Here is a 19,214-nt window from a genome sequence, read left to right as displayed (position 1 = left end):
GTCCTCTCGGAAGAGCCGGCTTCCCGGGGCCTGCTCCACAAGGGGCCAGATCAGAGCTACCCAGGACCTTTACGTGTTGCCCAAGAAAAAACAAGGGATGCAGGCAGAAAGCAATGTGACAGGTCTGGTGAGAATTCATGTCAGGAAACAGGTAAATTTGTTTTTCTTTTTCTGTTTCATGGTTGCGTGTTTTGGGTTTTTTTTTAATAGACAAGGCTAGGGAAAGGAGTGTTGGATACCTTTTACAGGGTACTGCCAATGGTCGGTATCTGAGTGACGCCAACACAGAAAACATGAATAGTCCCACGTGAGGGGAGGGCTGCCTCCTGCTCCCGTTTTCATCAGACTTGCTGGGCAATGCCCAGAAACAAAAGCTGCAGCAGGAGCAGGGAGCCCGGCGACCCGGGCTCAAAGTGGCCAACTCACGCCAGACTAGCAATGTGGCTATAGGACACACCCTGGGCAGAGGTCACAGGGCCCCGTTCATCCTGCCTGAAATGTCCTGTGGTCTCCCAAAAATGTTCTAAAAATATGTTCCTTCTGGAAAATGGGATAGAAAAAAATGTAGGCTATGAAGGTTAAGAAATAATCCTACTCAATTTTGAAACCAACGGAACTTGAAAATATATTATCCTCATTTTTTATAACTTCAGTAAGACGTTCTAAAATTAATATCCCAACTGTGTAATGTCTTCTCTTGCCATTCATTTTCCTCCCCACACTGGGAGCCGACCTGAAACCAGTGGAAATGAAGAAAGAATGTCGCTCTCCACCCCACTTTCCAGAGCACTCAGATCCCCCCAGACAATCACTCACGGACTGGATGGAGAAATGACAGGCGGCCATGGGACTTGTCCTAGTCCCGTCTACCCAGAACCCTCCACCACACAATGGAAGCCTTTCTGAGGCCGGCAAGCTGAATGCGATGAGCTACTGACCTTTAGCAGAAGTCTGGTGCATGCGGATCTTTTTGGAGGCTACAAACTGCAGCACTTTCTCCACGTTACTTTTCATCTCCTGTTGGTTACTGGGACTCAGCTCGACCCCACTCAGCTTTTCGCCTGCTGTGAGGAGAAGAGAGAAAACGGTGTTTGAACTTACGGGGAAGGAAACTCATCAAAAGTTCACAGTCGCCGGGCACACAGAGGAGAGGGGCATTTGAGGTGAGCACTGGAATAGTATCTAAATGTGTCATTGGGTTAAGCCCTGGTGTGTGTGAGTTAAATGGAGGCCAGGGAAAGGAAAGCCTCTCTTTGCAGCCTTCAGCATCTGCAGTGCAACCAGGGCCTATGCATGGTCTGTGTGTGCACTGATTCACTCAGCAAATATTCATGGAGCACCCGTTGCGTGCCGGGCACTGACCAGCAGTGGTGAACAAGACAGGCCGAGCTTCTTGCTAGTTCACATCCCAAGAGGGCTGATAGATAGCGAGCAAGGTCATACGCCAGTGTTTCCGACAGGTTCTGGGCATGCTGAGTGCTAGGAGGAGAAACAGCAAAGTGAGCAGGGCCCGTGGGAGAGCGGAATAAAGTGAAGGCTGTCAGGATTTGAGGAGGAAGCTTTCCAGCTGAGGAACTTCAGGTGCAAGCCCCCAGGGTGGTGATGCACTCGGCTTCCCCAAGGAAAAGCGGGGACAAGCCCAGGGAGGCTGGAATTGAATCCTGGGAGAGCCAGCGAGGCAAGCAAGGGGGGCGGGAAGGGGTGTGGCGGGGAGGTCCTGCAGGGCTTTCTTAGGCTCATAAAGAGTTGGACTTTTATTCTGAGTGTAATAGAAAGCCAATGGAGAGTTTTAAGCAGGGAGATGCCACGATCTGATTTATGTATTTGAAAGCTGACTCTGCGTGGACATAGACTTTAAAAATGAAGAGTCGGGGATGAAGTAGAAGGACAGCGACACAGTCAAGGAAGAGACAATGGTTTGGGCTGGAGTGGAGGAAGGGGGCGGCCAAGAAGACAGGCTGTCGAGTGTATTATTATTTTTTAAAATAGAAAACCAACAGCGTGTGGTCAGGGTTGGCGTTGACGGAGTAGTGCTGAGAATCAGCTGGCCGTGAGTGGCAGTATGCTGTGGTTGAGATGAAAGGGCCTGGAGGCCAAGGAGCTTAGTGGGGGATACAGTCTATAGCATGGGTTAGGGTGTGTGAAGCTGGAGTTGTGTGTCAGACATTCACGTAGAGATGGTACAGGAATAAGGTACGTCTGCGACTCAAGGTGTGTCTGAGACTCGGGCTGAAGGGAGAGGACTGGGAAAGAAGCACTCGGGGATAGAATACAAAGGAGAGGCGCAGGACTGGTCCTGGAGGCTGGCAACAGAGAGAGGCCAGGAAGGAGAGGGAAAGGTAGCAAAGGAAACAAGACAGCCAACCAGTGAGCTCGGAGGAAAGGCTTCTAACAGTGGTTCAAGCCTACCAGCCACCTGTAAGCACCTAGCTACGGAGTCAGGACAATGTTTCCTCCTCTTTGTACCTTCTGGATTTTCAACCAGTCCAACTGTAATCTATGCGAATAAGTGAACATTTTAACTTGGGCTTTGGAATTAAAGCAGATGTAGGTTTGTACCTCCGCTTTGTCACTAATAGTTATGTGACCTTGAAGAGTGGCTTAGTCTCCTTAAACTTCACAAAAGTAGTAAGAGTCGTATCCATATAACAAACAAGCAAAAATCAAACTAGCATATTTAGAGTGATGCTTGACACACACTAAGTGTTTGATGGATGAACGAACAAATGAATGAACTTGTGTAAGTTCGCTTTTTGAAGCTTTTGTTTTCTAAAAATGGGGATGATGTTGCCTATCTCCTGAAGGTATAATGATTAAGTGTTACTTAATTAAATAGGGTAGGAAGTGTTCAATAAATGTCAGTTACAATTACTGCTGTGACAATAAATCAATATTCTGGTGACTCCGTGAATGTCCTAATGGCATATTCACAGATAAGTTGCCTATTGCAAGCCTGGCTTCTTCCATGCCTCTCAGAAGCCCCACATCCCTCAAGGACCCCAAGTTGATCAACACATGTTTGAATACTTATTATGTGCCAAGTACTTGGTTGTGGAGATGGGGGGCGTTGATGACACTGAGCTTGGTTTTTTTGTTCTGTTTTGTTTTTTTCCTAACATCTTTTTGAAAAATTGGATATATATAACATCATTCCCCAGTTAAATCACTGAGTTTGTTTTTAAAGAGAACCTTATGTACAAGAGACATCTATACCTTATCACCATAAATAACTACCTTTCAGTGAGAGAAATGGTAACAGAGCTATGAGCAAATGCTTGGAGATCAAGTTAAGGTACTATCTAATAAGCTAGATCAACAACGACTCCAGGGCTTCAAGAGCAAGAGCCCTTTGGAGAAGCACTGTGGTCTGGCGTATCCTGTTGCTATTGTGTACAGATATATCAAGTTATCCCAACTCACACTGACTCTATGTTGCAGAGTCAAACTGGCCCGTGGGGTTTCCAATCAAACGATCAGTACACTAATGAAACTGACTTCCCTTTCCAGTCTTTCCAGAAGACTGGGAGGTTCCTGGGAGCACCAAGTGTGCTCACCATCATGTCCTCAAGCAGACTAAAGTGCCTGGCACACACCATTTATTGACTGATAAAGAAATGACTGAACCTTGGCAACAATGCTCAGGCTCTCTCTACTGCCGCTGCCACAGACTATACAGAAGAACCACCTGCTGTGACGTGCCTATGGAGGGTAAGGGTGGCCATGTTCTGGTCTATCAGAGCCTAGGGCCAACTGACCAACGATCTCGATGAGGTAGGCCAGGACCACTCCATCCCGGAGATCCTGTCGCAGGTCCTGCACTGGCTTCACCGCCGGCCTCTTCTTCAGCTGTGCATTCACCCAGGCCACATATGCCTGCAGCTGTTGCTGGAAAATGTAAGGTTGAAATAAAGGAAAGCTCGAGTTAGTCAGATCCCCTACCCGGCACCCTCTAAGGCAGCCCTTGAGATGGGGCAACGCTGGAAAATCTATACCCAGAGAGAGAAGGAGAGTTTAAGGAAAGAAAAAGAAATTCGGTAGCATGTCCCCAAATTCCCCAGTTTCATGCTAATTGCATGGGATAGACTAACCTCTGCCTTGGTCTTTTGGTCAGAGGTTATTGGCAGGTGAACATGTAATGACTATGACTCCTGTTTTCCTGGAATCACATTCTGTTGACTGGGGATAAGGGTTGGGCCCAGAACCTGCTAAATTTGAGTCTAATCACTGCTGTCATTGACCCACCCTGCTTGTCAGAAAGAACCCCTTGTGAACCACGTGCACTGTGGGCTGTGGTATTCATAAGAATTGGTCTTTGGGAACCAGGAGTAAACAATAACCCAAATCCCCTCTGCAGAGCTGCTTTCTGTGGACCGAGATAGAAGTGAAATGATCTCAGAGTCAACCCAAGACTTATTCTTCTGAGCCCATAATCCTGGGATTAATACAGAGTTAGGCTTAATCCGTGCTTTAAGTTGTCAAAGAGATTCTGAGTTACCTAAGACCTACCCAAAAAGGACAAAGACTCTGAAACTAGGAGGCATTTTCATTTCTTTTCAGATGAATCGAAGGCTCAGGATCACATCCGACTCTGTGAGGCCTCGACAGGGCATATAACTCACCCCAGCCCTCAGTCAACACGAGACACGATGTTGGTCACTAAGGGGAGTTCAAATTCAGGTCTTTTTTTCTGAGGATTTGGTCCGAAGGTGGACACGAAGTTTCAAACTAGGACATGAAAGCTGTCACCATCTAGGCAGTCGTTTTGCCTGATTTCTGTAGAAATCCTGGACACTCAACCTAAAAATGAAGCTCAAGGGCCAACTATATGACATGATAATTTGGTGAACGGACAGTTGATTCCTAAGCCACAGGTACTCCCTTCAGGGATTGATGATGGTAATTATTGCATAAGGATTCAGTCATCTGACCTGGTGACCCATTGGTTACACCCTTGGCTACTAAGCAAACAGTGGGTGGTTCAAACCAACCGAAGAGGCTCCGTGGGAGACAAACCTGGGAATGTGCTCCTGCACAGATGCCAGTCACACAGAGTTGACTGACCCACCTACAACAACCATCACCATTAGTTGGTTGCTTTTTGAGCCTAAATCGCTATTCCTTTCTCCGTCGATTTGTGGGAATAAGTAAAGTTGTTTGGAAGACTGGATCAGGCAAATCACCTGCTGGCTACTGGCCGAATGTAGCAAGTGCAATGAGCAGAGGAGGTGACATTTACTGAGGACCTGCCATGAACCCTATTGGTGGTGGGTCATACCTACTTTAATGAGTCAGTGAGTGTCCCTCACACAGTCTGACGCAGAAGTGATGCTTGCTAAATGGTCGTCATTGTTTTCATCAGCATCTAATTTGGTTCTCACAGAGGCATGGAAAGGTTGGGGTCATCTCCCCTTTTATGGATGAGGCACAAAGAGGTTACATGCCGGGAGGCTTCAAAAAGTTCATGGAAAATGAAAAGCTAATAGAATCTTTCCACAGACTTCTTTCTTAATGCCCTCTTGTCCTTCTCCAGTGTCCCCATAGCTAGAGCATAGCAAGTCTGCGACCAAACTAGAAAACTTGCTGCCATCGATGAGTCGATGCTGACTCACAGTGACCCACTGTGGGCTTCTGAGACCGGAGCTGCTTATGGGAGTAATAGCCCAGTGTTTCTTCCGAATTGCTGCTGGTGGCTTCAAACTGCCGACCATGTGGACGGATCTCAGCCCAACTTGTAACCACTCTACCACCAGGGCTCCTAAATCTGGCACTGAAACCCAGGAAATGTCCCAATATTTATTCACGGCTTCCTATTGTCCAATTTATTCCTTCTGCCTCACGGGCCAGACACATGTCCCCCGAGGCAGACTGAAGTAGGTAATGCTTCAAAGCCACCTTCTGCGATACAGTCACTGCCTAAGGCAGGTCAGGCAAAGAGCACTCCGGTCTGCAGGGAAGGAGTTTAAACAGAAAAGGCATTGACAGTCACAGTTGGGATCTGATTACCTGCTTGGTATATAAAACTTCTAGCCAATCTCCTTGAATCTAATATGAGCCTTCAATCTACCTTCACAGATTTTCTGCTTAAAACCCTTCAATGGCTCCATTCTTCTCGAGACAAAACCCAATCTCCTTGGCTGCCATTCAAGTCTTTCGCCCATAAGCCCTTGCTTCCTCTCTCGCTTTATCAGAACACAGCTCTTCACTTAGTTCCCAGAATGTTACCACGGGATACCACCTCCGACCCACCATCTCTTCTGAAGCCTCAGCTTAAGCATCACCAGCTCCAGGAAGCCCATGCTAACCCCTTCCCTCACACCACACACACACACACACACACACACGCACATGCACGCAGAGCTCTGATTCTCACTCTTTGAGGACTTCCTGTATCATAAAATCAGTTCTGCAATAATTTATTTACCAACAAATGAGTAGCGGTGGGGCTGCTGAAAGCCCTATGCCTTCAAGAAACACACAATGAGGAGAGAAAGAGGAGGAGTTGCTGGCAGGCTGGATACAATAAATCCTAAGACGTGTGACAGAAGGTGCTAAGAGACCACTAGTCCAATGTGAGGCTTCGGGGAGGCATCGTGAAGGAGGAAAGGGGGCAAAAGGACGGGGAGCTCGGAAACATGCCTATCTGAATGCAGTACGGGTCAGGAGCACAACCGTCCAGATGATTCGATTGGACGTTAGTTTGGGTCAAAGATTCCTTTGTCACATTTCATCAGGTTCAGATTTGTTTGTTTGTTTTTTGTTTGCTTTTTTCAGGTTCAAATGTAAGGTGACTGCAAAGGCTAAGAATGCAGGGGCAGACAATAAGCAGAAAAAATTTCAATTAAAAAACCTGTAATAGAAGCATTTAGAATGCCAACAAAACAGCTCCAACTTTTTTTTTTTTTTTTGGCAACTACAGAGTGGTATTCAATTAATGGAACAACGATTATTTCGTACAAACCGCACTGAAATACAGTAGCAACAACAGCAACCCTCGCTTCCTCTCGGCTATGAAATGGAAGTCAGTATCTCTGATGCACAAATGACTCCGAGGTTCCTAAGGGTTACTAACCTCATGCATATCAGTCGGAGCTCTGATCTGCCAACAATGGAGGATGCTAAGTGCTTAAATTAAAATAGACAGCACTACTTTTCTCAATACCTATTCTGTGCCCAGGGCTACACTAGGACCTTAAAACACATTTTCCCTAATGCTAACCTGTGGAGGAGATTGTATTGTATCTATTTTGCTGTTTGAAAACAAAGATTCAAAAAGGCTGAATTCACTCATTCAAGGTCACCAGATAGGACATGATGGACATGGGATCCAGGTCTGTCTGACTCTCAGGTCAATGAATGCTCTTTCCACTTCAGCGCACTCTTGCCTAAAGAAATACAGCTTGGAGGCTGGCATGACCTTATTAAAACAATTGGGCTTGGAAAAGTCCTTGTTTACCCCATTCCCCTTCTACCACACCCAATGACAGAGCACTCTATAATACGCGACACAAAGTGACTTGACCACTGAAAGGTGGCTCCTGGGCCAGCATCATGGTCGCTATGTGGGAACCTGTCAGAATGCAGACTTAGAGGCGCAGAAGCTGCATTTCACCCGGCCCCCCTCATCATTCACATGAACATTAATGTTTGACAAGCACCAACCCAACCCACTGCTCCCAAACCTTGCTGCACACCAAGTCCACAAGGGACACTTCTCAAAAATCTGTCTGTGCAGATCTCACAATGAACCCGGGCCTCCAACCAGTTCAAAATGTTCTGTCCTGGCAGAAGGGAACAAAGGACCGGCAAGTGCTGCATGGCTACCACATCTCTGTCCGCTGGATTTTGATATCTGAGTAGGAAACTGACGGCAGCACTCCTCTCAAAGATGGCGACTGAGGGACATAGTCATGGTGGCACACTCAGTGCGCCTGTAAGTGGTGCACCGCTGCCAATCTGCTCCTCAGATCAAAGTCCACAGCTCAATGGATTGTGGTTACCACCCAACAGGTATGTTGCCCTTGTTTCCATAGGCCATAACAACCATCTTGAATTGGTTCAAAACCTTACCTCTAAACCCACCAAATATACCAAATTCCCTTTAAGGCAGTGGTTCTCAACCTGTGGATCCCTGACCCCTTTGGGGATCCAATGACCCTTTCACAGGGGTTGCCCGATTCATAACAGTAGCAAAATGACAGTGATGAAGTAGCAATGAAAATAATTTTATGGTTAGGGGGGTCACCACAACATGAGGAACTGTTAAAACAGCGGTTCGCAACCTATGGGTTGCTACCCCTTTGGGGGTTGAATGATCCTTTCACAGGGGTCGCTTAAGACCATCGGAAAACACATAAATATTTCACAATATATAATTACATATTGTTTTGTGATTAGTCACTATGCTTTAATTATGTTTAATTGTGTTCAGTGTGTAACAATGAAAATATATCTTGCATGTCAGATATTTACATTATGATTCATAACAGTAGTAAAATTACAGTTATGAAGTAACAATGAAAATAATTTTATGGAAAGGAAACGAGCCAGTCAGGGTGCAATGTAGCAACAATGAAAAATACAACTTTCCTCTAGTTCCTAAGTGCTTCCTCCCCCTACCACCACCACTATCATGATCCCAATTCTACCTTGCAAGTCTGGCTAGACCAGAGGATGTACACTGGTACAGATAGGAACTGGAAACACAGGGAATCCAGGACGGATGATCCCTTCAGGACCAGTAGTGTGAGTGGCGATACTGGAAGGGTAATGGGAGGGTGGGTTAGAAAGGGGGGACCGATTACAAGGATCTACGTTTAACCTCCTCCCTGGGGGACAGACAACAGAAAAGTGGGTGAAGGGAGATATCGGACAGGGCAAGATATGACAAAATAATAATTTATAAATTATCAAGGGTTCGTGAGCGAGGGGGGAGCGAGGAGGGAGGGGAAAAAATGAGGAGCTGATGCCAGGGACTTAAGTGGAGAGCAAATGTTTGAGAATGATGAGGGCAAAGAATATACAGATGTGCTTTACACAATTGATGTATGTATGGATTATGCTAAGAATTGTATGAGCCCCTAATAAAATGATTTAAAAAGAAAAAGAAAATAACTTAATGGTTGGGAGTCACCACAGCATGAAGAATTGTATTAAAGGGTCACGGCATTAGGAAGGTTGAGAACCACTGGTATTAAAGGGTCGCGGCATTAGCAAGGTTGAGAACCACTGCTCCAAGGGGCAGAACTCAAATAGACTTTATTTCCCAAGCTCTCCCAAACGATTCATGTGGAACAGCCTTGAGTCATGTCCTAGCCGTACAGTCCAGTTTCCTCAACCAAAGTGTTCTCAACTCTGATTACCCACAAGAGTTACTTGGGAAGTCTGGAAAGACCAAACAAACAAACAAATGCTCGGGCCAAGGAGTTTGGTGGCACAATGGGCTAAGAATTTGGCTGCTAATGCACAAAGAGGACCGTAAGTTAGGCCCCACCACAAGACATGACGTCCCCTTACTGACCCACAGAGATGCAGTGTGGGAATTGTACCTGGTATGACTCCCTGACACCAGGGTGTAACATGAAGCAGCCAGGGGAGCAAAGCAACAAGCCCCTGAGGAATTCTGAAAGTAGACTTCAGATTCAGGGGGCAGGGCTTGGCACTGCATCAGAACTGATCAGAAAACATTCATAAGGGTCAGCAAACAGATCTGGGACTATTGATTCCCTTTTTTTTCTCTCTTCTTTTTCATGTCTATCTATATAAGACAGGCAGGATAAATAATCCCAAGGAGCAAACACAAGACCCACAGTTCCGGGAGGGACAGGGGAGGGAGAGGAGGAGGTGGAGGAAACAGAGTGGGGAACCAACAAACCTAGGGACAAGGGAACAACAAGAGATCTAACATTGATGGCGAGGAGGGCATAGAATGCCTGGTGGGGTTCAATCAAGTGCAATGTAGCCGAGAGGAAGTACAGAGAGCCGAATGGAGGTCAAACATGATAGTGGGACAAGAGGAATTAAAAGGAAAAACTAGGAGCCAAAGGACATTTATAGAGACATGTACATATGTAAATATATTAATATATAACAATAGGGATATAGGTCTATGTACATATATTTACAGGTTAAGTATTAAGATAGCCGACGGACATTAGGCCTCCCTCAACACAAGAACACTTTGTGCTAATAACCTGGCATTCTGTGCCTGTCACCTTTCTGACAAGATAGCTGAAGACAAAATAAGTGCATAAGCTAATGCGGTGAAGTAAGCTGACCTTGAACAGCTATTACAAGATATAGTGTCTGAGGTCTTAAATGCTTGAAGTTAAACAAGCAGCCATCTAGCAAGGAAGCAACCAAGCCCACATGAAAGAAGCACACCAACCTGTGTGATCACAAGGTGTCGATGGATCAGGTATCAGAAGACCCAAAGCAAACAAGCATTTCAACGCGAGCAAGGGGGTCAGTGTGGAGACCCAAAGCCCATCTGTAGACAAGTGGACATCCCCTCACAGAAGGGTCACAAGAAAGGGACAAGCTAAGCTGGCTGCCGTAGAGCACTCATGAAACACACAGCATTCCGCTAATTCTTTAATGTTCTCCCAGCACCCCCACTACCATGACCCCAGTTCTAGCTTACAAATCTGGCTAGACCGGAGCAGGTACACTGGTACAGTTAAGAGCTCTCAACACAGAGAATCCAGGACAGATCATTGGTCCCTCAGGACCAATAATGGGAGTAGCAATGCCATGAGGATAGGGGGAAGGTGGGGAAGAAGTGGGAGAAAGGGGGAACCAATTGCAATGATCGATGTACAGCACTCCCCCCCACACACACACCCCACCCAGGGGTATGAACAATAGCAACGTGGGTGAAGGGAGACAGTGGATGGTGGAAAATATGAACATTTAAAATTTTAAAAAATTAATAAATTATCAGGGGTTCTAGAGGGTGGAAGGGTGGGGGAGGGAGCTGACACCAAGGGCTCAAGTAGAAAGAACGTGTTCTGGAAATGATGATAATGGCAACATATGTACAGATGTGCTTGATACCATTGACGTATGGATTGTGATAAGAGCTGTAAGAGCCTCCAATTAAATGATTAATTTTTTAAAAATTGGTTGCTAACTGCAAGAGCCACAGTTCAAACCTACCAGAGGCTTTAGAGAAAAAAAATGAGGCTGCTTACTCCCATAAAGATTTACAGTCTCAGAAACCCTAAGAAGCAGTTCTGCCTTGTCCTACAGGGTTGATAGGAGTCAGAACTTACTTGTTGACCATGGATGCTGTCTGGGCCCGGCTCAGGAATCACTATTCCTTAAATGCTCTCAAGTTCATTAAGAGACGTGAACCAAGGTGAACAATTTCTTACATAAAGTGAAGATGTTCCTCTTCTCTTTTTCTTTCCTTCCTTCCCTCACCCGCTTCCACTCCCAGATCACCCTGTGCACACAAACAGAGCAGGGAATACCACTCCGAAGCTTCCTTTTCAAGGAGCGCTGGTGCTGCAATGGTCAAGCGCTCTGCTGTAAATCACAAGGATGGGAGTCCACGCCCACCAGCTGCTGTGCAGAAGAAAACACCTGGCAATATGCTCCTGTAAAGATTACAGCTGAGTCCTACTTTTATAAGAACAGACATATATACACAGAGACCAACGTTCATTGATAGCTACCACCGATGAGGTAGGACATCACACGCTACATTATAGTTTCTTGTTATTTTTGGTGATGGGAAGAGGAGCATTAAATATGAGTGTAATGAGCACAGCTTCGCCAAAGTCAATGATGCTACGAAAGCCTACAAGAGAAAAAGAATGTTTGTGCTCAAGTATATGACATATCCAAGGGGGCTTCTAAAGGTTCATGGGAAAACTCCATTATCTGTTCATTTCGTTTATCCTTGAACTTTTAGAAGCTCCCATGGGTAAGAACCAAAAAATTAGTATATGGTCACATATGGATGTGTATCAGCATAGGCAGATACACATGTGCACATATATGTGGACAGAAGGTAGCATCTATGTGTATGTGTATAGTTATGTGCATGTACATATATTTTTTGTTTGTTTCGAGTGAACTTGTATGACACTGAAGACTCAAGTCCACTTCAGTTTTACTTTTCCTCCCTTTGTCAGCCACTCAGACCAATATTTAGATCTGAGGGGTAAGGATATACATATTTTTAGAGGATGTAGATGCAAAGACTTCTCAGACATAACCAGATACCTTATGAGGTTGGTTTTTCTGGATTTGAAGACTTTAGTTTCATGGTACAACTCAGTCAAGTGGCATAATATTGTTCACAAAATTCATGTTTTACATCTTAGTGAGGTCACTAGCACCTGAAGTCTTCAGAACTTCCAAACAGAACAGCCAGGTGACACACAACTGTTGTTCTCTACTCACCAAAACCAAGAGAAAGAAGGAGAATGAAATCTCAAAGAAGAAAGTAGTCTACTGGATAACAGCTGGCAGGAATCTTCACCTGCTCTACTGAGACCAAAAGAACTAGATAGTGCCCTGCTACCACCATCAACAGCTCTGATCATGGTCACAGAAGAGAGAGCCTGGTAACAGGAGAAAAAGGTGGAACAAAACCCAAATTCTTAAAAAATAAAAGTCCAGACTGACTGGGCCAGTTGAGACTAGAGAAAACATAGCTTAACTAATAATAAAACTTGCCTACCGTGATCATGCTCTTTTGAAATTTTACATTTATCTGATCAAATAGATTAGATAGGAACCTTAGGGACACAGAATTTAGGTTAATAAGGGAGGAACAAATGGAAAAGGAGGGCAAGAATTGTTATACCACTCTAAGAATATAATCAACGCTACTAAATGGTATGTATAGAAAGTACTTAATTCGTGTATGTTTTGCAGAGTATTTTCTCAACAAGTAAATGAAATTATATTTTTTAAAAAAGATTTGCTGAACAAGCACAGTAAGTCCAATAAGATTTCTATGAGTCAGAATCAACTTGGTGACAGAGGAATTTGGTTTTATCATGTTTAGTTTCTAATGTTATACTTGTTCCATAAAAGTAATTGTGAGCTTTCATTTACTTTCAATGCTCTGGAACAAATTAGAGAGTATTGGGACTGTCCAATACTCCTTAGAAAGTTCCCTAGAACTCCCCTGTGAAATAACAGGGTCTGGTGCTTTCATTCTGAGGAGTGGTTCCTTAATAAGTTTCTCTATTTCACTTTTATCAAACTGTTTCATGTAAACTCGCTACCTCGAATGAGATCAATTTTGCTAATCTTTATTTCCTGAGGAAAGTATTCATTGCATCATGGCTTGCAAATGTATTTGGATAGACAACTACAAAGTCTCTTGTAATTAAAAAAAATAACAAAATTATCCCCATTGTTACTTTGTCTATATCATTTCTTAGTTTTATACTTGGGCTTTCTCTCTTATTCTTCTTGATCAAGTTAACTGGTGGTTTGTCAGTTTTGGAAATATTTTTAATCTCAAAAATATGGATTGATTTGCTGAGTGATTGCTATTCTTGTCTTAATGTGATACCCAGAACCATGCCTACATATATGAAACCACATAGTTAGCTTCCTGATTCAAGGTATGTCACATTATTTTTGTTTTGCTTTTTCTTTTGGTTCCTTTCTACGTGGTTGACTCACACTAAGCAATCAACCAAAGCCTCTAAGTAATTTTTAGCACATTCTGCTGTTAAACCACATCTCACCCATCTTTGTACTTGTAAAGTTGTTTTTCTTTATCACAGTTACTTTTAATAAATTTCAGTGTGTTAGAGTCAGTCTCTTGAGATCCTTCGAGAACCTATCATTCAAACTACTCGTTCATTCAAATCAACCAACACTTCTTGACTCCCGCTTCTTTGCCAAAGTATTGTGCCAAGACCAGAGTTTCTAGGAATGTAAAAATATGATACAAAGTGATAAATGCTACCATGGAGAGATGTTATAAAAATGCAGAGAAGGAGCAACAAGGTGGAGAGATAGATATGGGGATCAGGGAGGGGGCATGGCAGGAAGAGACATAGGGTTGGTTCTCTAAGGATTTTTGCCAACTGGAAAAGGGAAGGACATTCTTAGCAGAGGTGTGAGAAGGAGGAGGAGTCAAGGACCCGTGTGGTGTCCTGAAAGAGCACTTAGAGTGGGGGCAGAGCTGCCAGTGTCTGGTAATGACGATGAGGTGACAAGAGAGCAAAAGACGCACCAGCACTTGAGACTTACAATGGGACCCCTTCAACAGGCGAGCGCGGAGAGTTTAAAACAGGAAAGCAAGACATCTTGGAGACCTCACCCTGCACACAGTAGAATACGGTACACCTTCCAGATCTGGGGAAACCTGTGAGGCAGTCAGGCACCAGTTCAGGTGACAGAAGAGAAAGGCCTGAAATGAAGCCGTCACAGTGGGACCAATGCCAACAGAACGGGCAAACTCAGGAACAGGCCAGGGGGACTGCGAAGATGTAGACAGTGACAGAAAGAGGGTCCAAAAAAGATGTTTGAATGACCATGATGCCTTAAGTAAAACAGAGACCATATGAAGAGGCAGCGTTGGAAGAGGAATCTGAGGGATGCCCGGATCTTCAGAGGGTCAGTCCTGCTCCACGAGCCGAGCGCACTGCGGGGAAGAGAAGACCAAAGGACTGCGTAGGCATCGTGGTCAGTGCTGTCAACCACTGGATCAGGGAAGGTGTGCATCGGGGTGTACCCCATCCCCATCCTCGTGCACTCTGTTTGCTGAGCAAAGCATCCGAGAACCTGGGTTATAGGGAGAATGCAGCTTTGGGATTGGAGGAAGGCTTATGAATAACCTGTGATACGCAGATGACGCAACCTTGCTTGCTGAAACCGAAGCACTTGCTGATGACGATCAACGATTGCAGCCTTCAGTATGAATGACAATTTAATGTAAAGAAAACCAAAATCCTCACAACTGGACCATTAGGTAACAAATATCATGAAAAATGGAGAAAATGGTGTAATCGTCAAGTATTTCGTCTTCCTTGGATCCACAGTGAATGCTCATGGAAGCAGCAGTCAAGAGATCAAAAGACTCATTACATTAGGTAAATCTGCTGCACACGGCTTCCTTAAAGTGTTGAAAAGCAAGGCTTTTACTTTGAGGGCTAAGTTGTGCCTGACGTAAGTCAAGATATTTTCAATGACCTCCTATGCATAGGGAAGTTGGGCACTGACTAAGGAAGACTGAAGAAGAATCAGTGCATTTGAATGAGGGTACTGGTGAATGATATTGAAATTACTGTGGACTGCCAAAGGGCAAGTAAATCTGTCTTGGAAGAAGTAAGCCAGAATATTCCTTAGAGGGAAGGATGATGAGATTTTGTCTCGTATACTTTGGACATGCTGTCAGGAGAGACCAGTCCCTGGAGAAGAACATCATGCTTGGTAGAGGGTCAGTGAAAAACATGAAGATCCTCGACAAGATGAATTGACATAGTGGCTGCAACAATGGGCTCAAACCTAACAACAGTTGGGAAGATGGTGCAGGACTGGGTGGTGTTTCAAGCTGTTGTACACAGGATCACTGTGAGTCAAAACCAACTTGATGGCAACTAACAGCAACAATCAAACGAGGCCCTCTATATAATTCTCTCTTTGCAGCCTCCTCCGGTCATTGAAACAGATATTGATAGCCCCATTTTCCCTGTGGGAAAATAGTTCGGGATGAGAGTTTTGATAAATGGTAAGGCTAGGAGATGAGCCCATTATATCTTATGCCAAAGGAAATATTATTTCCACAACACACACACACACACACACACACACACACACACAAAACAGATGATGAGAGAAAAGAAGGCTCCAGGCAGATGCTGGACTGTCAACATGAAAGGGACAAATGCAGTGACATGAACAATTACAACAGAAAATTCTATTAGAACCTGCAATCGTAGGGAGAGAAGCTGGATCAGAAGAAGGTATCACGGGGTGTTGAGGGAAGAGTGACTATTAAGAAGAGTGACTATTACGGTCCAGTGCTACATAAAAATCAGGCTCAGGGTTTTAGAAAGTTTAATGGGAATGTCAAAGTATGAAAATTGAAGTTTAGAGCAGGAATGGAGTTTCAAAGTTCCGCATTTCAGGGATAGGAACAGTTATCCCAGAATACATCGTCAATATGAGGCCTTATGGAAGTGGCCAAAAATAAAAACCAAACTCATTGCCATTGAGTCAATATCACAGACCTCTATATAGGGGCTTTTGAGACTAAATATTTGTGAAGCAGACAGCCTCATCTTGCTCTCTTGGAGCAGCTAGGGGGTTCAGACTGCTCATCTTGCACATAATCACCCAATCCGGAACCCATTATGCCACCGGGGCTCCTGGAAGCAGCAAAGGGGGTGACACTTGTTAAAGTGGGAATGGTCAAGGAACTGAGAAGTCAGGTGGTCATCACCTGAATCTTAAAATCTGCCCGACCTTGGTGGTCGGGATTAATGTGCTGAGGACGACATTGGCTATTGTGCTCAGATTCATGCAGTTAAACAACCAACACCACAACAAAGGACAAGCATTGCTTCAATTGTGGGCAAAGAAAAGTTCAGCTGAAGAAACGCCTTTGTCATGCCACTGCTCTGTCGTCTTCGTGTGGACAAGGATCTGTCTGTTCACTGGCACCTAATGGGGTGATCAGTATGCCAACAATCGACACACAGGCTCAGGGCTACACAGGCTTTAGACTTCTGCCCCTCGCTGTAAATCCACTCTGGGGAACCAGCCACTAAACGAAGCCTGAGCTTGCCTCCCCTCTGACCTGAGACAAGGAGCAGACAAGACCCTGCTCCTGTTGTCGATGCTCATGGCTGGCCCTGAAAAGAATTTTTTTTTTAATTTGCAGGACAAGGTAGACATTCCCGAGGGCAGTCATCCCTTCACTTCCCCTCAAAGATGTTTATCTTAGAAGGAGCTTGGGGTGCAAGCCCAGGCCCTGAGATCATCTGCTGTTTGGGTTGGAAGAGTTTTCTGGAGTTCCTACTTCTGCAGCAGATAAAACACCAAGTTTTTTCACAAGGCCATTCCTCTATGCGGGGCAGGCTAGTAGTTTTTTTTTATTTATTTCTTTTCTCTCAAAAAGCTTCTTTCAAAGTAAAAATGGGTGAACGCCAGATATATAAAATGAAGAAAAGCTAACCTGGGAAGGTTCAGGTCCGAGTGGGGGATCGACAGCCCAGTTCATTCACTCTCCTTCTCCACCTGAAACCTCTACCCAACCCCTGTCAAAGTAACTGCAACCCTTTCACAGGGCTCACCTGATTCATAACTGTAGCAAAATGACAGTGATGAAGTAGCAATGAAAATAATTTTATGGTTGCGGGGGGGGGGGTCACCACAACATGAGGACCACTGGCTTACGGTCTTTTAACATTGTTTTAAAGAACACAGCTTTGCCATGGTCTTTGCCATGAGAATATGCACCACAAAATGCATACGCAAATTCCAGCCTGTGCAGGAAGAGCTGAGTGAGTGACCGTGAGTGCAGTTATCCAGTTGTGTAATCAGGCTCAAACTCCTTGCCCCTCACTAGCATGAACCTCCCTGGAAGCGCCTATGGAATCTTTTGGTTGCTGCTGTCACTAGATAAATTGTAAAGGAGCGTCACGTGCAAGGCAGGCATTCTTCCCTCATCTAGACTATCCTTTGGGTTTAAGATGACTTCAGGAATGTGTGGAGTTTAAGCTGTCAAAATCAAAAAGACCTCACCGGGGTTTCTTCTGGCACTACCATTTTAAAAGTCCATGACTCAGTGAAGACAAGATAGATCGGGTTTGACCAAATTGAAATATGTGAATAAAAGAATATTTCTTGAACATACCCCGAGTTCTTGGCCTATTTCTTTCTTTAAAAAATTTTTTACTTCTCGGGTTGTCTGTAACAGTAGCTGGAGACCCACAGTGCAACCATGAGCAGATTCAGACTCTCAGGGGAAACCTATCCACCAGCTCTTGGGGAGGCTGCCCAGTTGACCCTGTTTCCCTCCTCAGTGGGAACATGCCCCCGTGGCCCATACAGTGGTGGGCCTGTGACCAGGCCGGTATTGTATCTCCCCCTCCCCCTCCAATGGTCAGTTAATAGGTCAAGCTCAGGCTGGCATGTTTTGAACCATCACGCAGAGGTAGATTCGGCCTGACTAGAGCCCAAACTGTTAAGACAGAAAGCTCCGACGATGCCATGAGCCGTGCTGTCCCGAGAGAGAAAGAACCTATAGAGAACGGGACTCGAACCACCCGGAGAAAGCGGACTGCAGGACCCTGTCAGTGCTGGAGTTCGTGGTTCTCATTTCCCCTGGTTTGGTCTTGCAGTGGTTCCTAGGATTCTGAGAGTTAGTAAATGCCGATTTCTGCCTCTCCTGGCGAGAGCCAGTGCCATAGTCCGCGTCTGTTAGCCTTGGCAAAGCCACAGAACCTTGGAGGCTGCACGGGGCCGTCCTCTACCTCCTGGGGCGTCCATGAGTCAGAACTGGCTCGAAGGCAGTGGGTTTATTTGTTTTTACCTTTACTGCTAGTTCAAGTTGAATTCCTGTGACTTTCAACCACACTACAAACAAGAAGGCCAGCACTTGCCAAGTCCAACCAACCTACCCCACGGGGCCTACAAGATTGCCAGCCTAAAGGGGCAGCTTAGAACCTGGAGGGGGTTGGGTATGATCATCTCGTGAGTCAGGCCTGAAAAAAACAAAACTCATGGCCACCGAGTTCATTCTGACTCATAGCAACTCTATCGGGAAAGGAAAAGTTGACATAGCAACAAGCACTGCCAAAGAGCCCCGGTGGATGTACTGAGCTGCTAATCACATCGGAGACTTTGTCACCCTGGTGACAAAGATGAGTGTCTACCCTTGTCATGATTTACAGTCTGGGACATCCACAGACGGAGTTCCACTGAGGGCTGTAAGGTCATTAGGATCCACAATCAATCGACGTGATGACTATGGGTTTGGAGGGACACTCCGGTCACATTGTGGAAGCAGTAGTGGTCACAAGAAGTGCTTTGTTGCGAAGGCCTTAGCAACCAGTTTCCTCCATAATGCTCCAAAGAACCCTACATTTTGAGCTAAGACTCTCCCAGGATATGATGGGAAGGCTGCAGTTTTGGGTGATAGTCGTATGACATGGTTAATGTGGCTGGTATCGTTAAACTAGACATCTGAAAGGAGACCTGGGGGCGCAGTAGTTAAGTGCTTGGCTGCTAACCAA

General features: G+C 45.1%; 1 protein-coding gene across 11 annotated transcripts in view; it reads right to left on the bottom strand.

Annotated features, from left to right (window-relative positions):
* Positions 1–19,214, bottom strand: part of DIXDC1 (DIX domain containing 1) — a 104,069-nt gene that overhangs the window by 58,414 nt on the left and 26,441 nt on the right. For 10 of the 11 annotated variants that reach the window (XR_012783980.1, XR_012783981.1, XM_075546591.1 and 7 more), the window contains 2 exons: positions 3,756–3,885; positions 939–1,064 (listed from right to left, as the gene is read on the bottom strand). Coding sequence is in view for 9 of the 11 variants with exons in the window: in XM_075546591.1 (XP_075402706.1) it covers positions 939–1,064; positions 3,756–3,885 (256 nt within the window). In the remaining 2 variants the exon portion in view is untranslated. The remainder of the gene's footprint in view (positions 1–938; positions 1,065–3,755; positions 3,886–19,214) is intronic. The other variant, XM_075546596.1, reaches the window with a different exon arrangement.

This window comes from Tenrec ecaudatus, chromosome 4 (assembly GCF_050624435.1).
Source record: "Tenrec ecaudatus isolate mTenEca1 chromosome 4, mTenEca1.hap1, whole genome shotgun sequence".
NCBI classification, from domain to species: Eukaryota; Metazoa; Chordata; class Mammalia; order Afrosoricida; family Tenrecidae; genus Tenrec; species Tenrec ecaudatus.
This window is presented reverse-complemented; position numbering and strand designations above follow the sequence as displayed.